The sequence below is a fragment of the Zophobas morio genome, unplaced genomic scaffold (assembly GCF_036711695.1).
Source record: "Zophobas morio isolate AGI-343-1 ecotype UQ-CSIRO unplaced genomic scaffold, CSIRO_AGI_Zmor_V1 ptg000021l, whole genome shotgun sequence".
Taxonomy (NCBI): Eukaryota; Metazoa; Arthropoda; class Insecta; order Coleoptera; family Tenebrionidae; genus Zophobas; species Zophobas morio.
In genome coordinates, this window is record NW_026972126.1 from 25,439,513 (window position 1) to 25,465,225 (window position 25,713).

Here is a 25,713-nt window from a genome sequence, read left to right on the forward strand (position 1 = left end):
TCACACTATAATGAGTTAATTCAAGTTGTTTAAATTACAATAAAAGACAACAAAGTTGCTGCTCGTTGTAATATTTGTAATAAAGTTTTGAAAAATGCTTAAAACAAAGACTTCGTTCTCATACGTAGATTTGCAATAACGCTAGTTAAAAAATTCATTAAAATCTTACATAATTATTATTACCACTTTTTATCTTAAACAAGTTCTGGCTTTTGACAACTGAACATGAAACCGATATTTATTTGGGCAAAAAATTAAATCTGCTATATGTAAGAATTAGCGTCATTAATTGTGTAGTTTATTGAGAATTAATGACATCAAAAACTTAGCATAATTATACTGTATAATGTGTAATAAGTATAAACTCATCGTATTTTACATATTTAAGGTAGTATTTATTCATCAATATTTCGAGGTGACGTCATCAATTTTTTGGAGGGGACAAGTGAATATATTTTGAATAACAACTTATCATGCTTATCATAACTGTAAACCATCTGCAAAATTTCAAAGCATTCGTTTACCAGATTCCAAATTAAATGTCAAAATGTAGCTTCCTAATTTTGACTTTTTTTCCAAAAATCTGGACGTTTTGGGTAAAAAATCAACACGGAGTCATAAACTACATGTGTAGGACTGTGTTATTTTATAGAATTTAAAACCCATGAGATTTATCCCTAATACAAATACAAAATTTGACAACAATCGGTCCAGTACTTTCCAGATTATATGTCTAATAGAAATCCGGACGGCAAACAGACGAACAGACGGACACACAGATAGACAGACGGAAATGGGAAATTTATTTCTTCGTACTCTAGGGGTCATTAAAGGTCGAGAAAACGTAAAAGCAGAGAGTCGGCGAACGGACTCGATTACTATATGTACATACTTTCTTCGCTTACGCACGGGAAGTAAAAATTTTAAAAATTGAAAAATTGTCAAACTGAAAAATCGAAAAATCCAAATTTTTAAAAACCGAAAAATTGTAAATCGAAAAATAAGCTGAAACACCCGCAATTTAAAAATGATAAAAATTGAAATGTAGAAATACCGAGGAACTGAAAAATCGAAGAATCCAGAAATCAAGAAATTGGAAATCAAGAAATCGCAAAATTTTGAATTTAAAAAATCTAAAAACTGAAAAACCGGAAAATTTAAAACCCAAAAAAGTAAAAAATCGAGAAACCGAAAACTCCAAAAACCCAAAAGTCAAAATATTGAGAAATTAAAAAAAATTGAAGAATCGAAACAGAGAAAAATCGAGTAATTGAAAAATTCAAAACTCAAATAACAAAAAATCAAAAGATGGATATATCGAGAAATTGAAAAATTGGGAAAGCAAAATATCCCAAAGTCGAAAAATTCAGAAGTTTCAAATTAAAAGGAAATGATAAATCCAAAAATTTAAAAATGAAAAAATCGCCAAATTGATCAATTGAAAAATCGGAATATTTTAAATAGAGAGAAATTGAAAAGTTGACAATTCGAAAGTTTTAAAATTCGAAAAATTGAAAAATTTAAAACCGAGAAGTCGAAAATCGAAAGTGCGAAAACCCGAAACATTAAAAACTGAAAAATCTAAAATTTAAAAATTCGACAAATTTACACAGAAATATATCAGAACTGAAAAATGTAGACAAAAAATCGAGAAATCGAAACATCAAAAAGTAAAGTTTAAAAATTAAAAAACTGAAAAACCGAAAAAGTCAAAAATTCACAATTGGAAAATTCGAACAACGAAAAGTGGAAAAATAGAGAAATTGAATAAACGAAAAATTTAAGAATGGAGAAACGAAACATCAAAAGATCGAAAAATGAAGAAATTGAAAGTCGAGAAGTCGAAAAATCAAAAAAGTGAATAACTAATCGAAATTTAAATAAATCGAAAACTAGAAATATCGAAGAACTGAAAAATCAAGAAATTGAAACCTCGAAAAATTAAAAATTGAAAAATTTGAAATTCAAAAATTTTAAAAATGGAAAAACCGATGTCAGGAAATTGAATAAAAATCGTAAAATTTAAAAGTTTAAAAAATTGAAAAATAAATAAGCTGAAAAATTCGAAATTGAGAAATCGAAAAAATTTAAATTTAAAAATTCTAAAAGTTGAAAAAACGAAAACGTAAAAAGTGGAGAAATTGAAAAATCGAAAAACGCAGTCAAAGTCAAAAAATTGTGAAAATGAAGAAGAATTGACGAATTGAAACAAAAAATTAGAGTAATTGAAAACTTAAAAAATTCAAAGGACGAAACATCAAAAGATCGAAAAATCGAGAAATCGAAAGTCGAAAACTCGAATAATCGAAAAATCTAAAAGTCGAAAAATCGAAAAATTGGGAAATCCAAACAGCCCAAAGTAAAAAAAATGAGAAGATTTGAATAAAAAAAAAATGATAAATCCAACAATTGAAAAATCCGAAAATTGACAATGAACAATCGAAAAATCAGAAAATTTAAAAGCCGAAGAATTGAACAACTGAAAATTGGCAAATTTTAAAAATCGAAAATCGAACCATCAAAAAACTGGGAAATCTAAAATCTTGGAAATTCGAAAATTTGACAAATCAGAACTGAAAAATCGACACATCGAAGAATTCAAAATTTTAAAAATTGAAAATTAAAAATATCCCAAAATTAAAGAATCAAAAATTGAAGAATCGACAAATCGACACATCAAAAACTAAAATTTAAAAATCAAAAAACTGAAAAAGTGAAAACATCCACAAACGGACAATTCGAAAAACGAGAATTCGAAAAATGGAGAAATTGAAAAAACGAAATTTTGAAAAATGCCAAAACTGAAATGAAAACATTGAAAAATCGAAACATGGAAAATAAAAAATTGAAAAATCGAAAAGCCGAAAGTCGGGAAATCGAAAAACCAAGAACAAATCAACACGAGAAATCGAAAAATCGGAAAATCAAAAAATTGAATAACTAATCGAAATTTAAATAAATCGAAAAATAGAAATATCGAAGAACTGAAAAATCAAGAAATTGAAACCTCGAAAAATTAAAAATCGAAAAACCGAGATGTCAGGAAATTGAATAAAAAAATCGTAAAATCTAAAAGTTTAAAAAATTGAAAAATAAATAAGCTGAAAATTCGAAATTTAATAATTCGAAAAATTGAGAAATCGAAAAATTTTAAATTTAAAAATTCTAAAAATTGAAAAAACGAAAACGTAAAAAATGGAGAAATTGAAAAATCGAAAAACGCAGTCAAAGTCAAAAATTGTGAAAATGAAGAAGAATTGACGAATTGAAACAAAAATTTCGAGTAATTGATAAATTAAAAAATTCGAAGGACGAAACATCAAAAGATCGAAAAATCGAAAAATCGGAAAATTTAAAAGCCGAAGAATTGAACAATTGAAAATTGGCAAATTTTAAAAATCGAAAATCGAACCATCAAAAAACTGGGAAATCTAAAATCTTGAAAATTCGAAAATTTGACAAATCAGAACTGAAAAATCGAGACATCGAAGAATTCAAAATTGTAAAAACTGAAAATTAAAAATACCGCAAAATTAAAGAATAAAAAATTGAAGAATCGAGAAATCGACACATCAAAACTAAAATTTAAAAATCAAAAAACCGAAAAAGTAAAAACATCCACAAGTGGACAATTCGAAAAACGAGAATTCGAAAAGTGGAGAAATAAAAAAACTAAATTTTGAAAAATGCCAAAACTGAAATGAAAAAATTGAAAAATCGAAAAGCCGAAAGTCGGGAAATCGAAAAACCAAGAACAAATCAACACGAGAAGTCGAAAATTCGGAAAATGGGGGAATCGACATAGCCCAAAATCGAAAAATCAAAAAATTGAAGAATCTAAATTTAGATAAACAAACATATAAATTTTTAAAAATCGAAAAAATCAAAAACTGAAAAATCTAAAGTTCGAAAATTTTTAAAATAGAAAAACCGAGATGCCAAGAAAGTTAACTAAAAAACCGTAAAATCAAAAATTTAAAAAACCCAAAAATTCAAAAATCAAGCTAGAAAAACTGAAAATTCGAAAAATTGGAAATCGTGAAACTGAAAAAGCGAAAAATCGAGAAATCTAAAAATATTACATTTAAAAAATCTAAAAATTGAAAAATCGGAAAATTGGAAACCCGAAAAAGTAAAAAATCGAGAAATCGAAAAACCCGAAAGTCAAAATATTGAGACAATCAAGAAAAACTGAAGGAAAAATCAATCGCAAAATTACAAAATTCAAATGACGAAATATCAAAAGATCGAAAAATCGAAAAATTGGAAAATCAAAACAGCCCAAAATCAAAAAATCGAGAAGATTTGAATTGAAAGAAAATGCTAAACCCAAAAATTGAAAAATCAAAAAATTGAGAATGAACAATCGAAAAATCGTAAAATTTAAGCCGAAGAATTGAAAATTCGAAAATTTTAAAACTCGAAAAATTTAAAACCGAGAAGTCGAAAATCGAAAGAACGAAAACCCGAAGCATTAAAAAACTGAAAAATATAAAATTTAAAAATTCGACAAATTTACACAGAAATATATCAGAACTGAAAAATCTAGACAAAAAATCGAGAAATCGAAACATCAAAAAGTAAAGTTTAAAAATTAAAAAACTGAAAAACCAAAAAAGTCAAAAACTCACAAATGGAAAATTCGAACAACGATAAGTGGAAAAATAGAGAAATTGAATAAACGAAAATTTAAGAATGGAGAAACGAAACATCAAAAGATCGAAAAATTAAGAAATTGAAAGTCGAGAAGTCGAAAAATCGGAAAATCAAAAAATTGAATAACTAATCGAAATTTAAATAAATCGAAAAATAGAAATATCGAAGAATTGAAAAATCAAGAAATTGTAACCTCGAAAAATTAAAAATTGAAAAATTTGAAATTCACAAATTTTTAAAATCGAAAAACCGAGATGTCAGGAAATTGAATAAAAAAATCGTAAAATTTAAAAGTTTAAAAAATTGAAAAATAAATAAGCTGAAAAATTCGAAAAATTGAGACATCGAAGAATTCAAAATTTTAAAAACTGAAAATTAAAGAATCAAAAATTGAAGAATCGAGAAATGAAAAAGTAAAAACATCCACAAATGGACAATTCGAAAAACGAGAATTCGAAAAATGGAGAAATTAAAAAAACGAAATTTTGAAAAATGCCAAAACTGAAATGAAAAAAATTGAAAAATCGAAACATGGAAAATCAAAAACTGAAAAATCCAAAGTTCCAAAAATTATTGAAAAATAGAAATATCGAAGGACTGGAAAATCGAGAAATCTGAAAATTGAAAAGTCGAAAAATTTTTAAAATAGAAAAACCGAGATGCCAAGAAAGTTAACTAAAAAAATCGAGAAATCTAAAAATTGAAAAATCGGAAAATTGGAAACCTGAAAAAGTAAAAAATCTAGAAATCGAAAAACCCGAAAGTCAAAATATTGAGAAAAGCAAGAAAAACTGAAGGATCGAAAGACAGAGAAATCAAGTAATCGCAAAATTACAAAATTCAAATGACGAAATATCAAAAGGCCGAAAAATCCTGAAATCGAAGGTCGAAAAATCGAAAAATTGGAAATTCAAAACAGCCCAAAGTCAAAAAAACTGAGATGTGTAGATTTTAAAAATTCCAAAGACAAACAAATCAGAACTGAAAAATCGAGACATCTAAAAATTTTAAATTTTAAAAACTGATAAATAAAAAAAAACTTAGTCAAAAATACAAAAAAACGATTATTCCAGAAATATAGAAAATTCGAAAAGTTGAAAAATCGAAAATTCAAAAATTTTAAAAATCAAAAAACTGAAAAAGTCGAAAGATCGAAAGATCGAGAAATCGAAACATCAAAAAACTGAAAAATCTTAAATTTAAACATTCGAAAAATTGAAAACTTGAAATATCGAAGAATTGTCTAATATTTTAAAAATTGAAAAATTAAAATTTCCAAAATTGGATAATAATCGAAAAATCGAATATTTAAAAATCGAAAAAGTAAAAAATCGAGCGAAAGAAAAATCTGAAAAATGCCACAACTGAAATGAAAAACTTGAAAAACCGGAACATGGAAAATAAAAAATCGAAAAAACTAAATGGCGAAAGTCGAAAAATCGAAAGAACAAAGAGAAATCAACACACTGAAAAATTGAGAAACCGAAAGATCGAGAAACGAAACATTCAAAGATCGAGAAATCAAGAAATCAAAAGACGAGGAATCGAAAAATCGGAAAATTGAAGACTCGAAATTTAGATAAATCGAAAAATATAAATCTTGAAAAATCAAAAACCGAAAAATCTAAAATTCGAAAAATTATTGAAAAATAGAAATGTCGAGCAACTGAAAAATCGAGAATGGTTATATATCTACAATTTTGACTTTTTTTCCAAAGGTTACATTACAGACAAGACAGACAGACGCAAAACGAGAGACCTACTTTTTCTTACTCTAGGAATCAAGAAACAAAAAGCACGAAAATAGCCACTCGCTCAATTCGATTACATTTCCTCGTCACTCTACGCTCGTACGTACTAAACCAATAAACAAACAACTTCGTTATCTGAATCGTCGGTGTTATCTCTAAACCGTACGCATGTGTGACTTTTAATTCAAAACTTCACTGCATAAAAATAGACCACTTTACGTCCAAACGTCGCGCTTCGCCGGTCACAATGTCGCAACCCGAAAACACCGCCGCAAAAACCGTCACCACAGTGCGCCAAACTTTCAACAAAGGCACCACCAAAGACCTAAACCACCGAAAAACCGCCCTCACAAACCTCGTCAATTTTTTCAAAGACCACGAACAGGCCATCATCGACTCGATTTTCGCCGACTCGCGAAGACACAAAGAAGAAGCAAGGTTCGAACTATTCACGGCTGTGGGTCACTTCAGACACGTCGTCGACAATTTCGCGACGTGGGCGAAACCGGAAAAAGCCTCAAAACGACTGGTGGATTTTTTCGATGGGTTATGGGTGTACAACGAGCCATACGGCGTCGTTTTATTGATGACTTGCTGGAATATGCCCATTTTGACTTTAATCCCGATCGCAGGTTGGTGGTTGTTGTTTTAGTTTTTGTACCAAGGGGTGTTTGTAGGGGCTATAGCTGCTGGTAATTGCGTCGTGGTCAAACCGTCACACAATGGACCGAATTTTGGCAGGCTTTTGGCCACTGTTTTACCCAAGTATTTGGATCCTGAGTGCTATCCAGTGTTTTGGGGGAAGCATGACGATGTGGGTGAACTTTTGGAACAACGATTTGATTATATTTATTTCACGGGGTCGCCTTCAGTGGGACGAATTATCCACAGGGCTGCCAATAGACATCTTACCCCGACTACGTTACAGTTGGGGGGCAAAAACCCAGTTTTTATCGATTCTAGTGCCGATTTGGAGCAAGCAGCGGCTCGAATAATCTGGGGCAAGTGTTTAAACTCGGGGCAAGTTTGCTCAGCTCCGGATTACGTCCTCTGTTCAAAACTGGTTAGAGAAGGGTTCATAAAACACGCAAAACTCGCAATTAGACGTTTTTTCCCCGACTCTGAGTATTGTCCAATCGTCAACCACCACCACTTCCACCGACTGTCGAAATTTCTCCAAGGTCTCGACGTTGAAGTCGGAGGTGGGGTGGACAATTCCGACCTAACCATCCAACCAACCATCGCAATTAACGTATCCCCGGACCACCCCATCATGGAAGAGGAGATCTTCGGTCCCATTTTACCAATCGTCACCATCGACAACATGGAAGAAGCCGTTGACTTCATCAACAAACGCGAAAAACCGTTAGTCGTCTACGTCTTCGCCAAGGAGACTTCGGTCAAGGACTTTTTCATCGACAAGACTTCCTCTGGGGCTGTTACCATCAACGACACTCTAGTGCACGTGATCACGAAGAGTTTGCCCTTCGGTGGAGTCGGTTCTAGTGGAATGGGGCGCTACAAAGGGAAATACGTAACTGAGACCTTCGTCAACAAGAAGAGCGTCCTGGATAAGAACACCTCCAGGTTGTTGGAAAATTTCAACGAGTTGAGATATCCCCCTCTGACTAGACGCAAAAATGATCTGGCGAGGTTTTTCCTAGACTATAGGTGGGGACCGTCGAGCAGCTCGATTCTACATACGACGATTTTTGTGCTAGGATTAGGTGCAGGTTTTGTGCTTTTTTATATCGCGTTTGTGTTAAATCCAAGGTTTTATCAATAAATAAAAGTTATACGTAGTAGCACCCAGTTGCATTTCATTCTATTTTGACGACAAGTTATTTCAGTCTCCGAAGGACGGTCAGCTTTCAAATTTTGTCATTTTCTTTTTATCAACTCTAATTAATTTACGATTAAACCTACTAAGCTTCATCAAATACGCCAATATTGTTCTAAAATGTGTATTACATAAGAAGTAATATAAAAAAGTCATTAAAAAACAGTTTCCACGTAGCTCTTAACGAGATGAAGGTTTGGAGCGTTTTTTGTTTTGTCATTGAGGGAATTATTGATGTGGCCCACAAAAAATGTAATGAGTCGAAGAACAATTACGCAAGGTCGACGGAAATGTTTGTGTCGAGGTAAATGACCTTTCTTAGTTGTGGTCCAGATAACCCGAAACCCAAATATTTTATTGATTGTAAATATTTAATTAATGTATTGTTTAACCGACAATATAATAATCAATATTTTTGTCGGTTAAGAATTAAAAGTGTTATTGAACCAACACAAAGTACAACAGGACAGAATTAAAAATGAATTTGGAGAAAGAAAACGCGGTTCTACTTGGCACCAATTTTGAATTTTTAAAGATTTTTGTTCTTTCAGTTTTTAAAAAATTCGAAATAGTTTACCATTTTTACATTTTCAATTTTTCGGTCTGTAGCTTTTCAGTTTTAGTTTCAAGATTTTATTTTCTTAATTTATTTTTCGAATTGTCAGTTTTTCGTTTCATTAGTTTTATCAATTTTTTGGTTTTTTCGGTCTTCCATCTTCTGAATTTTTCGATTTTTCAATTTAATTATCGAGTTTTATTGAATTTAAATTTTTTCTATTTTTCTGATTTATCATAATTCCTTTTTTGATTTTTGAACTTTTCGTTTCTTTAGTTTCTCGATTTTCAGTTGCTCGATTTGGAATTTTCAGATTTTTTACTTCAGAATGTTTAAAATTTGTGAGTTTTCAAATTTACACTTTTGGATTTTCAAAATTCCAAATTTAAAATTTCCCAATTTGTACAAATTTGAATTTTTGGATTTTCCAAATTTTTTAATATTCCAGTTTTCAATTTATTGGTGTTTCGAGGTTTTGGAGATTTTGAGGATTCATGGATTTGAGGATTTGGGTTTGAGGATTTGGTTATTTTGGAGATTCGAGGATTTTGGTGTTTTGGGGATCAGAAGATTTTGAGGATCTAAAAGTTTTGAGATTTTCGATTTTTCAACCTCCGAATTTTTCAATCTTTTGATTTTCCAGTTTTTGTATTTTTTGTTACCGATTTTTCAATCCGTTATTGTCCATGTTTTTAATTTAAAATTTTTCGATTTTTCGATTAATTTTTAGACTTCTATTCAATTTAAAATTTTCTCCATTTTTGATTTTTTACCTTTTCTGGATCAATTCTTACATTCCAAATTTTCCATTTTACTGGTTTTCGCTTTGCAATTTTTCGAGTTTTCCGTTTTCAGATTTTCGATTTGAGTTTTTAATATCAAATTTTTGATTTTGAGTTTTAAATTTTTGATTTTTCAACTTTAAAATTTATGAAATCTTTCAGTTGCTCGATTGGCACTTTTTGATATTTAAAGTTTCGTTTTTATAAAATTTCCGAGTTTTCACTTTTAAATTTTTGGATTTTCAGCTTTTCGAATTCATTTTCTCGAATTTTCAATCATTCGATCTTTTGGTTTTTCGTTTTTCATTTCACAATCTTCCGAATTTGCAATTTAGAGTTTTTCAATTTGTGGATATTTTAATTTTTTGATTTTCCTAATTTTTTCTATTTTTTGGCGTTTTGAGGATTTGGAAAATTTGAGGATTTGGGAATTTGAAAATGTTTGTATTTTGGGGATTTGATGATTTTGGTGTTTTAAGGATTTGACTGTTTTAGTGTTTTGAGGATTTGAGGATTTTGCTGTTTTGAGGATTTGGGGATTTTGATGTTTTCATGATTTTTGAAATTTGTTGTTTTGAAGATTTGAGGATTTTGGTGTTTTGAGGATTTAGCGATTTTGAAGGTTTGAGGATTTTGGTGTTTTGAGGATTTAAGGATTTAGCGATTTTGGGAATTTGAGGATTTTGGTGTTTTGAAGATCTGAGGATTTGAGGACATCAGGATTTTGGTGTTTTGAGGATTTGATGACTTGATGATTTTGGTGTTTTGAGGATTTGGGGATTTTAGTTTTTTGAGGATTTGAGCTATTTGGTGTTTCGAGGATTTGAAAATTTTGGTATTTTGAGGATTTGACGATTTTGTTGTTTTGAGCACAAATTTTTAAACTCTTCTTTTTCTCAACTTTTGAATTTTTAAATTTTCTGTTTTCAATTTTTGGATTTTCATTTTGCAATATTCCGAATTTGCAATTAAAAATTTCTCAATTTGTAGATATTTTAATTTTACGATTTTCCCAATATTTTAAATTTGTTGGTGTTTTTGGATTTGAAGATTTTGAGGATTCAAGGATTTGAGGATTTTGTTGTTTTGACAATTTGAGGATTTTAATGTTTTGAGGCTTTTGGTATTTTGCGGATTTGAAGATGTTGGTATTTTGATAACATCAGGATTTTGGTGTTTTGAGGAGTTAAGGATTTGAGGATTTTGATGTTTTGAAGATTTGAGGATTTTGGTGTTTTGAGGATTTGAGGAATTTTTGGATTTAAGGATTTTGATATCTTGAAGATTTAAAGATTTTGTTATTTTTAAGTATTAGAGCATTTTGAGGATTTAGGGATTTTAAGGATCTAAAATTTTTGAGATTTTCGTTTTTTCAACTTCTGAACTTTAAAATTTTTGAACTTTTCTTTTACTCAACTTTGGAATTTTTCAAATTTTCTGGTTTTCAGTTTTAAATTTTTGGATTTTCATTTTGCAATATTCCGAATTTGCCATTTCAAATTTCTCAGTTTGAAGATATTTTAATTTTTCGATTTTCCCAGTATTTTAAATTTTTTGGTGTTTTGAGGATTTGAAGATGTCGAGGACTCAAGGATTTGAGGATTTCGTTGTTTTGATAATTTGAGGATTTAAGGCTTTTGGTATTTTGAGAATGTGAGGATGTTGGTATTTTGAAAACATCTGGATTTTGGTGTTTTGAGGAGTTGAAGATTTGAGGATTTTGGTACTTTGAGAATTTGGGGTTTGAGGATTTTGGTGTTTTGAGGATTTGAGAATTTTAGAATTTTGGATTTTCAGTATTAGAGGACTTTGAGGATTTAAGGATTTTAAGGATCTAAAATTTCCGTCTCTTGAACTTCGAAAAGTTTAAATTTTTTAACTCTTTCTTTTCTCAACCATAGAATTTTGCAAATATTCCGAATTTGCAATTTAAAATTTCTCATTTTCTTGATAATTTCATTTTCCCAGTATTTTAAATTTTTTGGTGTTTTGGAGATTTGGGGATTATGAGGATTCAAAAATTTAAGGATTTTGTTGTTTTGACAAGTTTCGAGAATTTGAGGATTTTGATATTTTGAGGATTTGAGGATTTCGTTCTTTTGAAGATTTGAGGATTTTGTGATTTTGTTGTTTTGAGGATTTGGGGATTTTGGTGTTTTGAGAATTTGAGGATTTTTATTTTGCAAATTTTCCTAGTTTTCGCTTTGCAATATTTCGAGTTTTCCGTTTTTGATTTTCAATTATTCAAGCTTTTAATTTAAAATTTTTGGGTTTTCAAATTCTGAATTTTTGAACTCTTCGTTTTTTTGCTCGATTTGGAATTTTCTGATTTTTTACTTCAGAATTTTTAAAATGTGTGAGTTTTCAGTTTTAAACTTTTGGATGTTCAAAGTTTCAAATTTAAAATTTCTCAATTTGTATAAATTTTAATTTTTGGATTTTCCAAATTTTTTATTTACTTTATTCGAGTTTTCAATTTTTTGGTGCCTTGAGGATTTAGAGATTTTGAGGATTCAAGGATTTGAGGATTTTGGTGTTTTGAGGATTTGATGATTTTGGTGTTTTGAGGATTTGAGGATTTTGATGTTTTGAAGATTTGAGGTTTTTGGTGTCTTTATCTGAGGATTTTGGTGTTTTGAGGATTTGATTATTTTGGGAATTCGAGCATTTTGGTGTTTTTTTTGGATCAAAAGATTTTGAGGATCTAAAAGTTTTGAGATTTTCGATTTTTCAACTTCTGAATTTTTCAATTTTTTTATTTTCCAGTTTTTGGATTTTTTGTTTCCGATTTTTCAATCCGTTATTTTCCGTGTTTTTAATTTAAAATTTTTCGATTTTTCGATGTATTTTAGACTTTCATTCAGTTTAAAATTTTCTCCATTTTTGATTATTTACATTTTCTTTATCAATTCTTACTTTACAAATTTTCCATTTTACTGGTTTTCGCTTTGCAATTTTTCGAGTTTTCCGATTTCTGATTTTCAATTCGAATCTAAATCTTACATTTTCGATTTTGAGTTTTAAATTTTTGATTTTTCAACTTTAAAATTTTTGAAATCTTTGATTTTTCAGTTCTCAATTTTCAGTTGCTCGTTCGCATTTTTTTGATATTTAAACTTTCGGTTTTATCAAATTTTCGAGTTTTCACCTTTAAACTTTTGGATTTTCAGCTTTTTGAATTCATTTTCTCGAATTTTCGATCATTCGATTTTTTGGTTTTTCGTTTTTCATTTCGCAAAGTTCCGAATTTGCAATTTAGAATTTCTCAATTTTTAGATATTTTAATTTTTTGATTTTCCTAATCTTTTCAATTTTTTGGTGTTTTGACGATTTGGAGAATTTGAGGATTCAAGGATTTGAGGATTTTGATGTTTTGAGGATGTGAAGATTTTGGCGTTTCGAAAATTTAAGGATTTAGCCATTTTGAAGATTTAAGGATTTAGCGATTTTGAGAATTTGAGGATTTGGAGATTTGAAAATTTTTGTGTTTTGAGGATTTGATGATTTTGGTGTTTTGAGGAACTGAGGATTTTACTGTTTTGAGAATTTAGGGATTTTCACGATTTTTGGAATTTGTTGCTTTGAAGATTTGAGGATTTTGGTGTTTTGAGGATTTAAGGATTTAGCGATTTTGGGAATTTGAGGATTTTGGTGTTTTCAGATTTGAGTATTTGAGGACATCAGGATTTTGGTGTTTTAAGGATTTGGGGGTTTTAGGATTTTGATGTTTCGAGGATTTGATGACTTGGTGATTTTGGTGTTTGGAGGATTTGAGGATTTTATTGTTTTGAGGATTTAAGTAATTTAAGGATCTAAAATTTTTGAGATTTTCGTTTTTTCAACTTCTGAACTTAAAAATTTTTGAACTTTTCTTTTTCTCAACTTTTGAATTTTTAAAATTTACTGGTTTTCAGTTTTAAATTTTTGGATTTTCATTTTGCAGTATTCCGAATATTCTAATTTTTTTGGTATTTTGAAGATTTGGAGATTTTGGGAATTCAAGGATTTTAGGATTTTGTTGTTTTGACAATCTGAGGATTCAACTTTTGAATTTTTAAAATTTTATGGTTTTCAGTTTAAAATTTTTGGATTTTCATTTTGTAATATTCTGAATTTGCAATTTAAAATTTCCCAATTTCTAGATATTTTAATTTTTCGATTTTCCCAATATTTTCAATTTTTGGTGTTTTGAGGATTTGAAGATTTTGGGGATTCAAGGATTTGAGGATACTGTTGTTTGACAATTTGAGGATCTTGATGTTTTGAGGATTCGAGGACTTTGGTATTTTGAGAACATCAGGATTTTGGTGTTTTGAGGAGTTGAGGATTTTGGTATTTTGAGGATTTGAGGTTTGAGTATTTGAAGATTTGAGGATTTTGGTGTTTTGAGGATGTGAGGATTTTGGTGTTTTGAGGATTTGAGCATTTTAGTGTTTTGAGGATTTGAGGAATTGGGTGGTTTGAGGATGTGGGGGGGGGGGTTTAGTGTTTTGAGAATTAAGATTTTTGAGAATTTGAGGATTTTGGTGTTTTGAAGATTTTGGTGTATTGAGGATTGAGAATTTTGGTGTTTTGAGTATTAGAGGATTTTGAGGATTTAAGGATTTTAAGGATCTAAAATTTTTGTGATTTTCGTTCTTTCAACCTCTGAACTTTTAAAGTTTTGGACTCTTCTTTTTCTCAACTTTAGAATTTTTAAAATTTTTTGGTTTTCAGTTTTAAATTTTTTTGGATTTTCAGTCTGCAATATTCCGAATTTGCAATTTAAAATTTCTTAATTTGTAGATATTTTAATTTATCGATTTTACCAATATTTTCTATTTTTTGGTATTTTGAGGATTCAAGAATTTGAAGATTTTGTTGTTTTGACAATTTGAGGATTTTGATGTTTTGAGGATTTGAAATTGTTGGTGTTTAGAGAACATAAGGATTTTGGTGTTTTGAAGAGTTGAGGATTTGAGAATTTTGGTATTTTGAGGATTTGAGAATTTTGGTGTTTTGAAGATTTATTATTATTATTTTTACTATTTGAGGATTTTGGTGTTGTGAGGATTTGAGAATTTTGATGTATTAGGTATTAGAAGATTTTGAGGATTTAAGGATCTAAAATGTTTGAGATTTTCGTTTTCTCAACGCTATAAATTTTAAAAAATTTCTAATTTTCAGTTTTAAATTTTTGTATTTTCATGTTGCAATATTTCGAATTTTAAAATTTAAAATTTCTCAATTTATAGATAATTTAATTTTTCCATTTTCACAATATTGTCAATATTTTGGTGTTTCGAGGATTTGGAGATTTTGAGGATTCAAAGATTTGAAGATATTGTTGTTTTGACAATTTGAAGATTTTGATATTTTGGGAATTTGAGGATTTTGTTATTTTGAGGATTTGAGGATTTTATTCTTTTGAGGATTTGAGGATTTTGGTGCTTTGAGAATTTGAGGATTTTGGTGTTTTGGGGATTTCAGGGTTTTGGTAACTTGAGGATTCGAGGATTTTGTTGCTTTGAGAATTTGAGGATTTTGGTGTTTTGAGTGTTAGAGGATTTCGAGAATTTAAGGGTTTTGAGAATCTAAAACTTTTGAGATTTTCGTTTTTTCAACTTCTGAATTTTTCAATTTTTCAATTTTTCACTTTTTGGATATTTTATGTTTCCGATTTTGAAATCTGTCATTTTTCGAGTTTTTAATTTAAAATTTTTGAATTTTTCATTTTCCGATTTTAAATTTTTTTATTTGCAATTACCTGAGTTTTTAATTTAAAATTTTTCAATGTTCCAATTTTCAATTTATTAATTTTCCAATTATTATTTTTGTGTTAAATTTCTTTATTTTTTATTTGTCGTAATCTCGAGTTTTAAAAGCAAAAAAATAAATTAAAAACATAACTAAAACTGAAAAAGTGAAAAATCGAAGAATTTTAAATTTGGGAGACCTTGATAGCAGGAAAAACGTAAAAATCTTGCAATAAAACGGTCATCTTAAATGACAGACTATGAATATGCGAAAACTAATAAATAAGACGTCATAAAATGTTAAACAAATTTTGCAACAAAAAATAAAAAGTGCAACTTTGTTGTTTGACCAGTAATCATGCTTCATAATTAAGGTCATCATCATTGGGATAAAGCATTATAGTAATTACCTTCAATAAAGTAACAGTGTGGACACACGTCTTTTATTCAGTCTACCGTCGACCAGCCATGTCGCAACATGCAACCACCGCCTCAAAAATAGTGACCACAGTGAGACAAAATTTCAACAAAGGCACCACGAAAACTCTACCCCACCGAAAAAGCTCCCTCAAAAACCTCCTAAAATTTTTCGAAGAAAATGAAAACGCTATTGTTGACGCAGTCTTCGCGGACTCCCGACGACCCAGAGAAGAAACTCGAGTGGAAATATTCACTGCACTCTCTCACTTGAAGTACTTACTAGATAATGTGCAAAAATGGTCAAGGCCGGAGAAAGCGTCAAAGCGATGGGTCGACCTTCTGGATGGGGTTTACGTGTACAACGACCCATTTGGAGTCGTTTTGGTGATGACTTGTTGGAATATGCCCATTTTGACTTTAATCCCGATAGCAGGTTTGTGTTAATTATTTTATTTATTTGTACCAAGGTAGTGGGTGTTTGTAGGAGCTATAGCTGCGGGTAATTGTGTCGTGGTTAAACCGTCACACAACGGACCGAATTTCGGCCATTTCTTAGCCACTACTTTACCTAAGTATCTGGATCCTGAGTTCTGCCCCGTGTTTTGGGCTAGTCGTGACGATACCCCGAAGCTTTTGGAACAACGATTTGATTATATCTACTTCACGGGGTCGCCTTCAGTCGGCAAAATTATCCACAACGCTGCTAGTAAACACCTCACCCCGACTACGTTACAAATGGGGGGCAAAAACCCCGTCTATATCGATTCTACTGCCGATTTGGAGCTCGCAGCGGCTCGAATAATCTGGGGCAAGTGTTTAAACTCGGGGCAAGTTTGCTCAGCTCCGGATTACATCCTGTGTTCGAAACCAGTCGAAGAAGGCTTCATCAAACACGCCAAAACCGCCATCGAGAAATTTTTCCCCGACTCCAAACACTGTCCCATAGTCAACGACCACCACTGCTACAGACTGTCAAAACTCCTCCAAGGTCTAGACATAGCGCTAGGCGGCGGCACCGACCTCCCCCAAAGAACCATGGAACCCACCATCGCCGTCAACGTCTCCCCTGACCACCCCATCATGCAAGAGGAGATCTTCGGCCCCATCTTACCCATCGTCACGGTCAACAGTCTCGACGAGGCGGTTGACTTCGTCAACCGCCGGGAAAAACCGTTAGTGATTTATCTCTTCACCAAGAACAAGTCGGCGAGGGAGTTTTTCATCGACAATACGTCGTCTGGGGCTGTTACCATCAACGATACCCTAATGCACGTGATCGTGGAAAGTTTGCCCTTTGGTGGGGTGGGTTCGAGTGGCATGGGGCGCTACAAAGCCAAGTACAGTTTTGACACTTTCGTCAACAAGAGGAGCGTTCTGGTCAAGAATTCGTGGAGGGTGGTGGAGAAGGTGTACGAATTGAGATACCCCCCATACACGAAACGCAAAACTGACATGATCAATTTTTTGAACAAGTATCGGGGAGGGCCGTCCTGGGAGTCGGTGTTCTGGTTGGTGGTGTTTTTACTGGGGGTGGTGGCTGGGTTTGTGTTATTTTACGTGGTGGTTGGTTTACGCGCCTGAGGGTTTAATAAGTCAGTACCTAGTTTTAGGAGTTAAAAATTTTACTTTACAAAATTAGTTTTCATCTACCTTTAGATACATTTTTAAAAATGTCCGTCTGTCCGTCTGTCTGCCGTCAGATAATCTCCGAAAGTACTGGGCCGATTGTTGTCAAACTATACAGAGTGTTTTTCAAGTGGAACGCCTCGATTTTCTTAATGAGTATGTCATTTGTCACTATAAAATCTGCCAAAATCAGTCTTATCTTAGCAAGTACTAGCCCCGCCCACCCGCCCCGTTTTTATTGTAACGATTAATTTTATTTCGATTCAGTATAAGTTGCACCTTTCATTCAGAGCAGATCGAATTGATCACTGAAATGGAGGCGGGGTGGGTGGGCGGGGTTAATTAAATTTTCTTTTGTAGAGTGAAAGTGGGAACTAATAGAACCTAGGCACTAAAAGTAAAATAAAGCGCCAACCGTAACATTTACGAGAATTTCTTATCTCAGAAGAAAAAAATGAGAGAATGGGTGCGTGGGAATGACTGAGTTTATCTTTATCAAGTGATTATGATGGACGTGTTATCAGCTCCACTATTCCAGGGTTATCAATTATCATTGGTATCAAGTTAGTGTGTCATGTACGCATATCAAACCAACTCACACTTTCATTTTCAGGTTATTTATTTGTATTGTTTTAATTCTGATGATATTTCTATACACGATAAAACATCTGCCAACATACCTACTAATTTTTCCTTTAATATAAATATTTGATTGTAAATTCATTTTCTTAAAGAGTTAGTCTAAATTTTGTTCAACGACTACTCACTTAGATACTGTAAAATTGATGGTTTCAGTAAAGCATTTTTCAATGTTTATTGGCGCTGCTATGTTTTGTAAAATAAAGTTTAAAATTTGAAAAATTTTTCTCTGTTTGTTCCCCAATTTTTCTCATAACAAAATATTAATGCTTCAAAGAAGTTTCACTCCGTACTTTCTTGTACAGAAATATGGATTTTGCAGTTAAGCTCCGCCCCTCGGTCTCACGACGAATAAAAAAATTCATCACAATTGAGATCGGGTGGGTGGGTGGGGCTTATTCAGTTCAACAATAAAAAACTTAAAATATCAAATGATGAATTGTAGAAAGTAAACTCTATACATTAAGAAAACAAAGATAATGATTATGCCCCACCCACCCACCCTTATCTCGATTGTGATGAATTTTTCATTTGTTATCAGATCGACGGGCGGAGCTTAATTACAAAATCCACATTTCTCTAAAAAAACGACTACGTATATTAAGAAAAAAGGCAAAATATAAGCCCCGCCCACCCGCCCGATCTCAATTGTGATGATTTTTTTTATTCGTCGTGAGCCTAGAGGGCGGAGCTTAACTGCAAAATCCTTATTATTTCTCTAAGAAATCATCATGTACATGTTTTTGAGTATCGTGTTATTCAAAGAAGACTATGTATATTAAGAAAAAATTAAAGCCAAAGATTAAGCCCCACCCATACCTGTCCGGATCAAAATATCTGTTGTAGGGGAGGAGCCTAATTGCAAAATCCATGTTTCCTTACAAAAATTTACCATTTTAAACGTGTTTTAAGTTTCTAAGAATAAAAAAAATCGTGAGCATTGAAATGGGGTGGGTGGGTGGGGTTTATATTTAGCCTGTGTTTCTTAATGTACATAGTATTCTTTGAACAACGCGATACTCAAAAACATGTTTTTAATTTCTTGTAAAGAAGTATTTTGCAGTTAAGCTCCGCCCTCTTGGTTCACAGCGAATTAAAAAATCATCACAATTGAGACAGGGCGGGTGGGCGGGTTTTACATTTTGCCCTTTTGTTTTAATATGTGTAGACTTCTTTTCACAACATGAAACTTAAAAGATGTATATATAAAGTGGAAAATTTTGTAAGGAAATATTGATTTTGCAATTAGGCTCCACCCCATAATTGCAAAATCCATATTTCCTTGGAAAAATTTACTACTTTGACCATGTTTTAAGTTTCTTGTTGCGAAAATATGAGTCGTATATTAAAGAAAAAAATCTAAGCCCCGCCATTTCAGTTGTAGTGGTTTTTTTTTATTAGTCGCGAGTCTGGAGGCGGAGCTTATTTGCAAATTTTTTTTCTCTAAAAAAAATTATTATGTGGAATATGTTTCAAGTGGCGTGTTATTGAAGGAAAGCTGTATATATTAAGAAAAGAAGAAAATGATTAAGCCCCACCCACCCGCCCCTATCTGAATTGTGGTGAATTTCTCATTCGTTGTCAGATCGAGAGGCGGAGCTTCATTGAAAAAACCATATTTGTCTAAAAAAATTTCCACTTCAATTGTGATGATTTTTTTATTAGTCGCTTGTCTGGAGGCGGAGCTTATTTGCAAAATCTTTTTTACACTACAAGAGATTACCATGTGGAAAATGTTTCAAGTATCGTGTTATGGAAAGAAAACTGTATATGTTAAGAAAAGAAGCGCATGATTAATCCCCTATCTGAATCGTGATGAATTTTTCATTGGTTGTTAGATCGAGGGGCGGAGCTTAATTACAAAATTCATATTTCTCTAAAAAATCGACTACGTATATTAAGAAAGAAGGCAAAATATAAGCCCCGCCCACCCGCCGGATCTCAATTGTGATGATTTTTTATTATTCCTCGTGAGCCTAGAGGGCGGAGCTTAACTGCAAAATCCTTATTATTTCTCTAAGAAATTATCATGTACATGTTTTTGAGTATCGTGTTATTCAAAGAAGACTATGTATATTAAGAAAAAATTAAAGCCAAAGATTAAGCCCCACCCATACCTGTCCTGATCTAAATATTTGATCTAGGGGAGGAGCATAATTGCAAAATGCATGTTTCCTTACAAAAAATTTACCATTTTAAACGTGTTTTAAGTTTCTAAGAATAAAAAAAATTGTGACAATTTAGATGGGGTGGGTGGGCGGGGTTTATACTTAGCCTGTGTTTCTTAATGTACATAGTATTCTTTGAACAACACGATACTCAAAAACATGTTTTTAATTTCTTGTAAAGAAATAAATATTTTACAGTTAAACTCCGCCCTCTTGGTTTACAGCGAATTAAAAAATCATCAGAAATGAGACAGGGCGGGTGGGCGGGTTTTACATTTTGCCGTTTTGTTTTAATATGAGTAGACTTTTTTTCACAACATGAAACTTAAAAGATGTTTAAAATGGAAAATTAGTGTAAGGAAATATCGGTTTTCCAATTAAGCTCCGCTCCATAATTGCAAAATCCATATTTCCTTGCAAAAATTTACTACTTTAACCATGTTTTAAGTTTCTTGTTGCGAAAATATGAGCAGTATATTAAAGAAAAAAGGCTCAATTTAAGCCCCGCCATTTCAGTTGTAGTGTTTTTTTTATTGGTCGCGAGTCTGGGGGCGGAGCTTATTTGTAAAATCTTTTTTTCTCGACAAGAGATTACCATGTGGAATATGTTTCAAGCATCGTGTTATTGAAAGAAAGCTGCATATATTAAGAAAAGAAGTGAATGATTAAGCCCCACCCAACCGCCCCTATCTGAATTGTGGTGAATTTTTTATTCGTTGTCAAAGCGAGGGGCGGAGCTTAACTGAAAAAACCATATTTGTCTACAAAAATTTCCACTTCAATTGTGATGATTTTTTTTATTAGTCGCGAGTCTAGAGGCGGAGCTTATTTGCAAAATCTATTTTTCTCTACAAGAGATTACCATGTGGAATATGTTTCAAGCATCGTGTTATTGAAAGAAAGATGTATATGTTAAGAAAAGAAGCGCGTGATTAATCCCCTATCTGAATCGTGATGAATTTTTCATTCGTTGTCAGATCGACGGGCGGAGTTTAATTACAAAATCCATATTTCTCTAAAAAGACAACTACGTATATTAAGAAAAAAGGCAAAATATAAGCCCCGCCCACCCGCCCGATCTCAATTGTGATGATTTTTTTTTATTCGTCGTGAGCCTAGAGGGCGGAGCTTAACTGCAAAATCCTTACTATTTCTCTACAAGAAATTACCATGTACATGTTTTTGAGTATCGTGTTATTCAAAGAAGACTACGTATATTAAGAAAAAATTAAAGCCAAAGATTAAGCCCCAACCATACCTGTCCTGATCTAAATATTTGATCTAGGGGAGGAGCCTAATTGCAAAATCCATGTTTCCTTACAAAAATTTACCATTTTAAACGTGTTTTAAGTTTCTAAGAATAAAAAAACCATGACAATTGAGGTGGGGTGGGTGGGTGGGGTTTATATTTAGCCTGTGTTTCTTAATGTACATAGTATTCTTGGAAAAACACGATACTCAAAAACATGTTTTTAATTTCTTGTAAAGAAGTATTTTGCAGTTAAGCTCCGCCCTCTTGGTTCACAGCGAATTAAAAAATCATCACAATTGAGACAGGGCGGGTGGGCGGGTTTTACATTTTGCCCTTTTGTTTTAATATGTGTAGACTTCCTTTCACAACATGAAACTTAAAAGATGTATAAAGTGGAAAATTTGTGTAAGGAAATATTGATTTTGCAATTAGGCTCCGCCCCCTAATTGCAAAATCCATATTTCCTTGCAAAAATTTACTACTTTAACCATGTTTTAAGTTTCTTGTTGTGAAAATATGACTCGTATATTAAAGAAAAAAGGCTCAATTTAAGCCCCGCCTTTTCAGTTGTGGTGATTTTTTTATTGGTCGCGAGTCTGGAGGCGGAGCTTATTTGCAAAATCTTTTTTTCTCTACAAGGAATTATTATGTGGTATATGTTTCAAGTCTCGTGTTACTGAAAGAAAGCTGTACATATTAAGAAAAGAAGCGAATGATTAAGCCCCACCCACCCGTCCCTATCGGTATTGTGATGAATTTTTCATTCGTTGTCAAATCGGGGGGCGGAGCTTAATTGAAAAAACCATATTTGTCCACAAAAATTTCCATTTCAATTGTAATGATCTTTTTTATTAGTCGCGAGTCTGGGGGCGGTGCTTATTTACAAAATCTTTTTCTCTCTACAAGAGATTACCATATGAAATATGTTTCAACTACCGTGTTATTGAAAGTAAACTGTATATATTAAGAGAAGAAGCGCATGATTAATCCCCTATCTGAATCGTGATGAATTTTTCATTCGTTGTCAGATCGAGGGGCGGAGCTTAATTAGAAAATTCATATTTGTCTACAAACATTTACCATTATAAACACGCTTTAAGTTTCTTGTTGACGAAATAAGTCTACACATGTTCTGAAAAAAAGGCAAAATGCAGCCCCACCCTATCTCAATTGTGATGATTTTTTTATTCGTCGTAAGCCTAGGGGGCGGAGTTTAACTGCAAAATTCTTATTTCTCTATGAGAAAATTTTAAACATGTTTTAAGTTTTTTGTTCTGAAATGACGACTATGTATATCAAGACAAAAGAGAAAATGTAAGCCCCGCCCACCCGCCCTATCTCAATTGTGTGATTTTTCTTTTAATCGTCGAGAGCCAAAGGAGCTGAATTTAATTGCAAAATCGTTATTATTTTTCTACAAGAAATTACCAGTCTTTGAGTATCGTAAAGAAATACTATGTATATTAAGAAAAAATTAAAGCCAAAGGTTAAGCCCCACCCATACCTGCCTTGCTCTAGATAGTAACAGTTATGAAGTTTTCATTCGTTGGCAGATTTCGGGGTGGAGCTTAATTGCAAAATTAATGTTTCCTTAGCAAAATTTACCATTTTAAAAGCATTTTAAGTTTCTAAAAATAAAAAAAATCATCACAATTGAGATGGGGTGGGTGGGCGGAGTCTATATTTTGCCTTCTTTTCTTAATGTACATAGTATTCTTTGAACAACACAATACTCAAAAACATGGTTTTAATTTCTTGTAAAGAAATAAATATTTTGCAGTTAAGCTCCGCCCTGCCCTCTTGGTTCACAGCGAATTAAAAACATTTTACATTTTGTTTTTTTGTTTTAATATGTGTAGACTTCTTTTCACAAGATGAAACTTAAAACATGTTTAAAATTGTAGCTTAATGATTAAATTTAATGAAAAAATTGTTTAATAAATTATGTTTCTTACTTTATGAATATCACCTCTGAAGTTGTTATTATAATTGCCTCTATACAAACTGAAAATTTGTCGTGACTGTTTAGAAGTATTTTCGTTTTTGGATCCACGATTGGATACGATTCACTTATCGTCCCACTGCCTCATTATTTCCATCAGCTTGGGCAACTTTTTGCCCAAAATCCTTGAAATGTTTTTTTTTATACTAATCGAGTGGATAATGACGCAACTGACTTTTTAGTTAGTAAAAAAGTCGCTTATCTTGGAGCACTGTTTGATTTTTCAGAGTTTTTGAAGAAAATTAAAATTTGGGCCCAATACTGAAAAATTTTCCTCAAACTTACGAATCTTTCGCAAATTCTTTTCCGCAGCTGACGGATCTTGGCATCGATTGCATGTCGTCCTTGCCTAAATCGGTTGTAAATATTTTCATGTCTCGTCTTTAGGTGACCTTTTACCCCATTTATTGTATTACTGCGCCAGACGACAGTGCATTCACGACTAATCGCTAATTTTTTCAGTCTAATTTGGCAACAATCGCTAATTTAGCCACCTACACTAATAAATACCTACAAACGGAATTTTTCTACAGGCACAAAATATTCAAAAAACGGTGACCTTTGTCTGGTGCAACAAAAAGCAGCCAAAACTTGTTTTAACCATTATAGCTGATTCTGCTTTACCTTGAAATAGTGTGCATTTCGATTCTACTCTAGACACAATATCCAGTTTGATCAAATAATTACTAATCAGTTACACATGCGACGATGTCAGCGCAACGACCCAAACCCTCTAAAATTGTCGCCACAGCCAGACAAAACTTCAACAAAGGTGTGACCAAATCCCTATCTCGACGCATAAACTTGCTGAAAGGTTTCTTAAAATTCTTGAAAGAAAATGAAGAGGCGATTATCGCAGCGATGTTCCAAGACATGCGAAAGCACAGACAAGAAGCTCGTTGTGAAATTCACACCGCCTTGAACCACGTTAAGTACTTGATTGATAATTTGCCAAAGTGGGTGGTTTGTGTTAAACGGTCGAAACGATGGGTGGATGTGTTGGATGGGTTGTACGTGTACCCGGACCCATACGGTGTGGTGCTGGTGATGTCTACTTGGAATGTGCCGCTTTTGACGCTGCTACCAGCAGCAGGTGAGACTTTGGTGGTGGTTGGAAAAAAACATATAGTTGAAATTTGGTTGTAGGAGCAATTGCGGCGGGTAACTGCGTCGTGATCAAACCCTCACACAATTCACACAATTTTGGCCACCTTTTGGACACCACTTTACGCAAGTATTTGGACCCGGAGTGCTTCCCAGTGTTTTGGCGCAACGCAGACGAAACGAAGGAGCTTCTAGAGGAAAAGTTCGACTATATATATTACACGGGGTCCGCGAATTTTGGCAAAACTGTCCATTTAGCTGCGAATAAGTATTTAACACCTACTACGTTAGAAATGGGGGGGAAAAATCCCGTTTATATTGACCCCAGTGCCGATTTGGAGTTAGCAGCGACGCGGATAATGTGGGGCAAGTGTTTCAATTCTGGACAAACCTGTATAGCTCCGGATTACGTCCTATGCACGAAATCTCTCCAGAAAAATTTTATAAAACACGCTAAAGCTGCATTGTCCCGTTTTTACAAAAACGACCCGAATTCGTGTCCCATTGTTACCCACTATCATTTCAAAAGAGTGACTGGGTTGCTGCACGGTCTTACCGTAGCAGCAGGAGGGCGCACAGACCCTCTACTAAAGTGCATCGAACCGACTATTGTTGTTGACGTTCCTTCGAACCACCCCATCCTGCAGGAGGAAATCTTCGGACCCATTTTACCCATTATCACTATCAAAAATTACGAAAAAGCTGTAGAGTTCATCAATGGGGGTGAAAAACCTCTGGCTCTGTACGTTTTTACGGAAAATACGACAGTTAAAGACTACTTTATTGAAAATGTGTCTTGTGGAGGAGTCACGGTAAACGACACCTTGATGCATCTGGTGGTGGAGGAACTACCATTCGGAGGAGTGGGGATGAGTGGCATGGGGCGCTACAAAGGTCGGGACAGCTTTGATACTTTCAGCCACAAGAAGAGCGTCCTGGTCAAGAATTCCTGGAGGATAATCGAACAATTTAACGAATTGAGGTACCCTCCATATTCGGAGCTCAAAACCAACATAGCTGCTTTTTTGCTTCAGTACAGACGAGGGCCAACGTGGATCTGGATTTTCTATGTTTTGGTTGTTTTGATGGGTATTTGCGTCGGTTGCCTGGTATACTCGATTTTATAACCTCTGGACTGTTATTTTATAAATAAATCCATTGCACTATTATTATCATAGAAAT

At 32.7% G+C, this 25,713-nt stretch overlaps 4 protein-coding genes across 5 annotated transcripts in view; all 4 read left to right on the top strand.

Annotated features, from left to right (window-relative positions):
* LOC135132064 (synaptotagmin-15-like) overlaps positions 1-25,713 on the top strand; it is a 205,920-nt gene that overhangs the window by 128,426 nt on the left and 51,781 nt on the right. The window lies entirely within an intron of this gene.
* LOC135132150 (aldehyde dehydrogenase family 3 member B2-like) lies at positions 6,384-8,215 on the top strand. Its single transcript, XM_064060127.1, has 2 exons — positions 6,384-7,039; positions 7,085-8,215. The coding sequence occupies exons 1-2, from the start codon at positions 6,655-6,657 to the stop codon at positions 8,191-8,193; spliced, it is 1,494 nt and encodes a 497-aa protein (XP_063916197.1). The 5' UTR covers positions 6,384-6,654; the 3' UTR covers positions 8,194-8,215.
* Positions 15,735-18,175, top strand: LOC135132822 (aldehyde dehydrogenase family 3 member B1-like). Its single transcript, XM_064061023.1, has 2 exons — positions 15,735-16,173; positions 16,225-18,175. The coding sequence occupies exons 1-2, from the start codon at positions 15,789-15,791 to the stop codon at positions 17,319-17,321; spliced, it is 1,482 nt and encodes a 493-aa protein (XP_063917093.1). The 5' UTR covers positions 15,735-15,788; the 3' UTR covers positions 17,322-18,175.
* LOC135132469 (aldehyde dehydrogenase, dimeric NADP-preferring-like) lies at positions 23,598-25,700 on the top strand. The gene is made up of 2 exons (XM_064060579.1): positions 23,598-24,520; positions 24,574-25,700. The coding sequence occupies exons 1-2, from the start codon at positions 24,136-24,138 to the stop codon at positions 25,656-25,658; spliced, it is 1,470 nt and encodes a 489-aa protein (XP_063916649.1). The 5' UTR covers positions 23,598-24,135; the 3' UTR covers positions 25,659-25,700.

What these genes read in the sequence shown, in the direction of transcription:
- LOC135132822 (XM_064061023.1), top strand. Translation starts at nt 15,789, where the DNA reads ATGTCGCAACATGCAACCACCGCCTCAAAAATAGTGACCACAGTGAGA. An exon ending in GACTTTAATCCCGATAGCAG is followed by an intron (nt 16,174 to 16,224) that starts GTTTGTGTTAAT and finishes GGGTGTTTGTAG; the next exon opens with GAGCTATAGCTGCGGGTAAT.
- LOC135132469 (XM_064060579.1), top strand. Translation starts at nt 24,136, where the DNA reads ATGTCAGCGCAACGACCCAAACCCTCTAAAATTGTCGCCACAGCCAGA. An exon ending in GACGCTGCTACCAGCAGCAG is followed by an intron (nt 24,521 to 24,573) that starts GTGAGACTTTGG and finishes ATTTGGTTGTAG; the next exon opens with GAGCAATTGCGGCGGGTAAC.
- LOC135132150 (XM_064060127.1), top strand. Translation starts at nt 6,655, where the DNA reads ATGTCGCAACCCGAAAACACCGCCGCAAAAACCGTCACCACAGTGCGC. An exon ending in GACTTTAATCCCGATCGCAG is followed by an intron (nt 7,040 to 7,084) that starts GTTGGTGGTTGT and finishes GGGTGTTTGTAG; the next exon opens with GGGCTATAGCTGCTGGTAAT.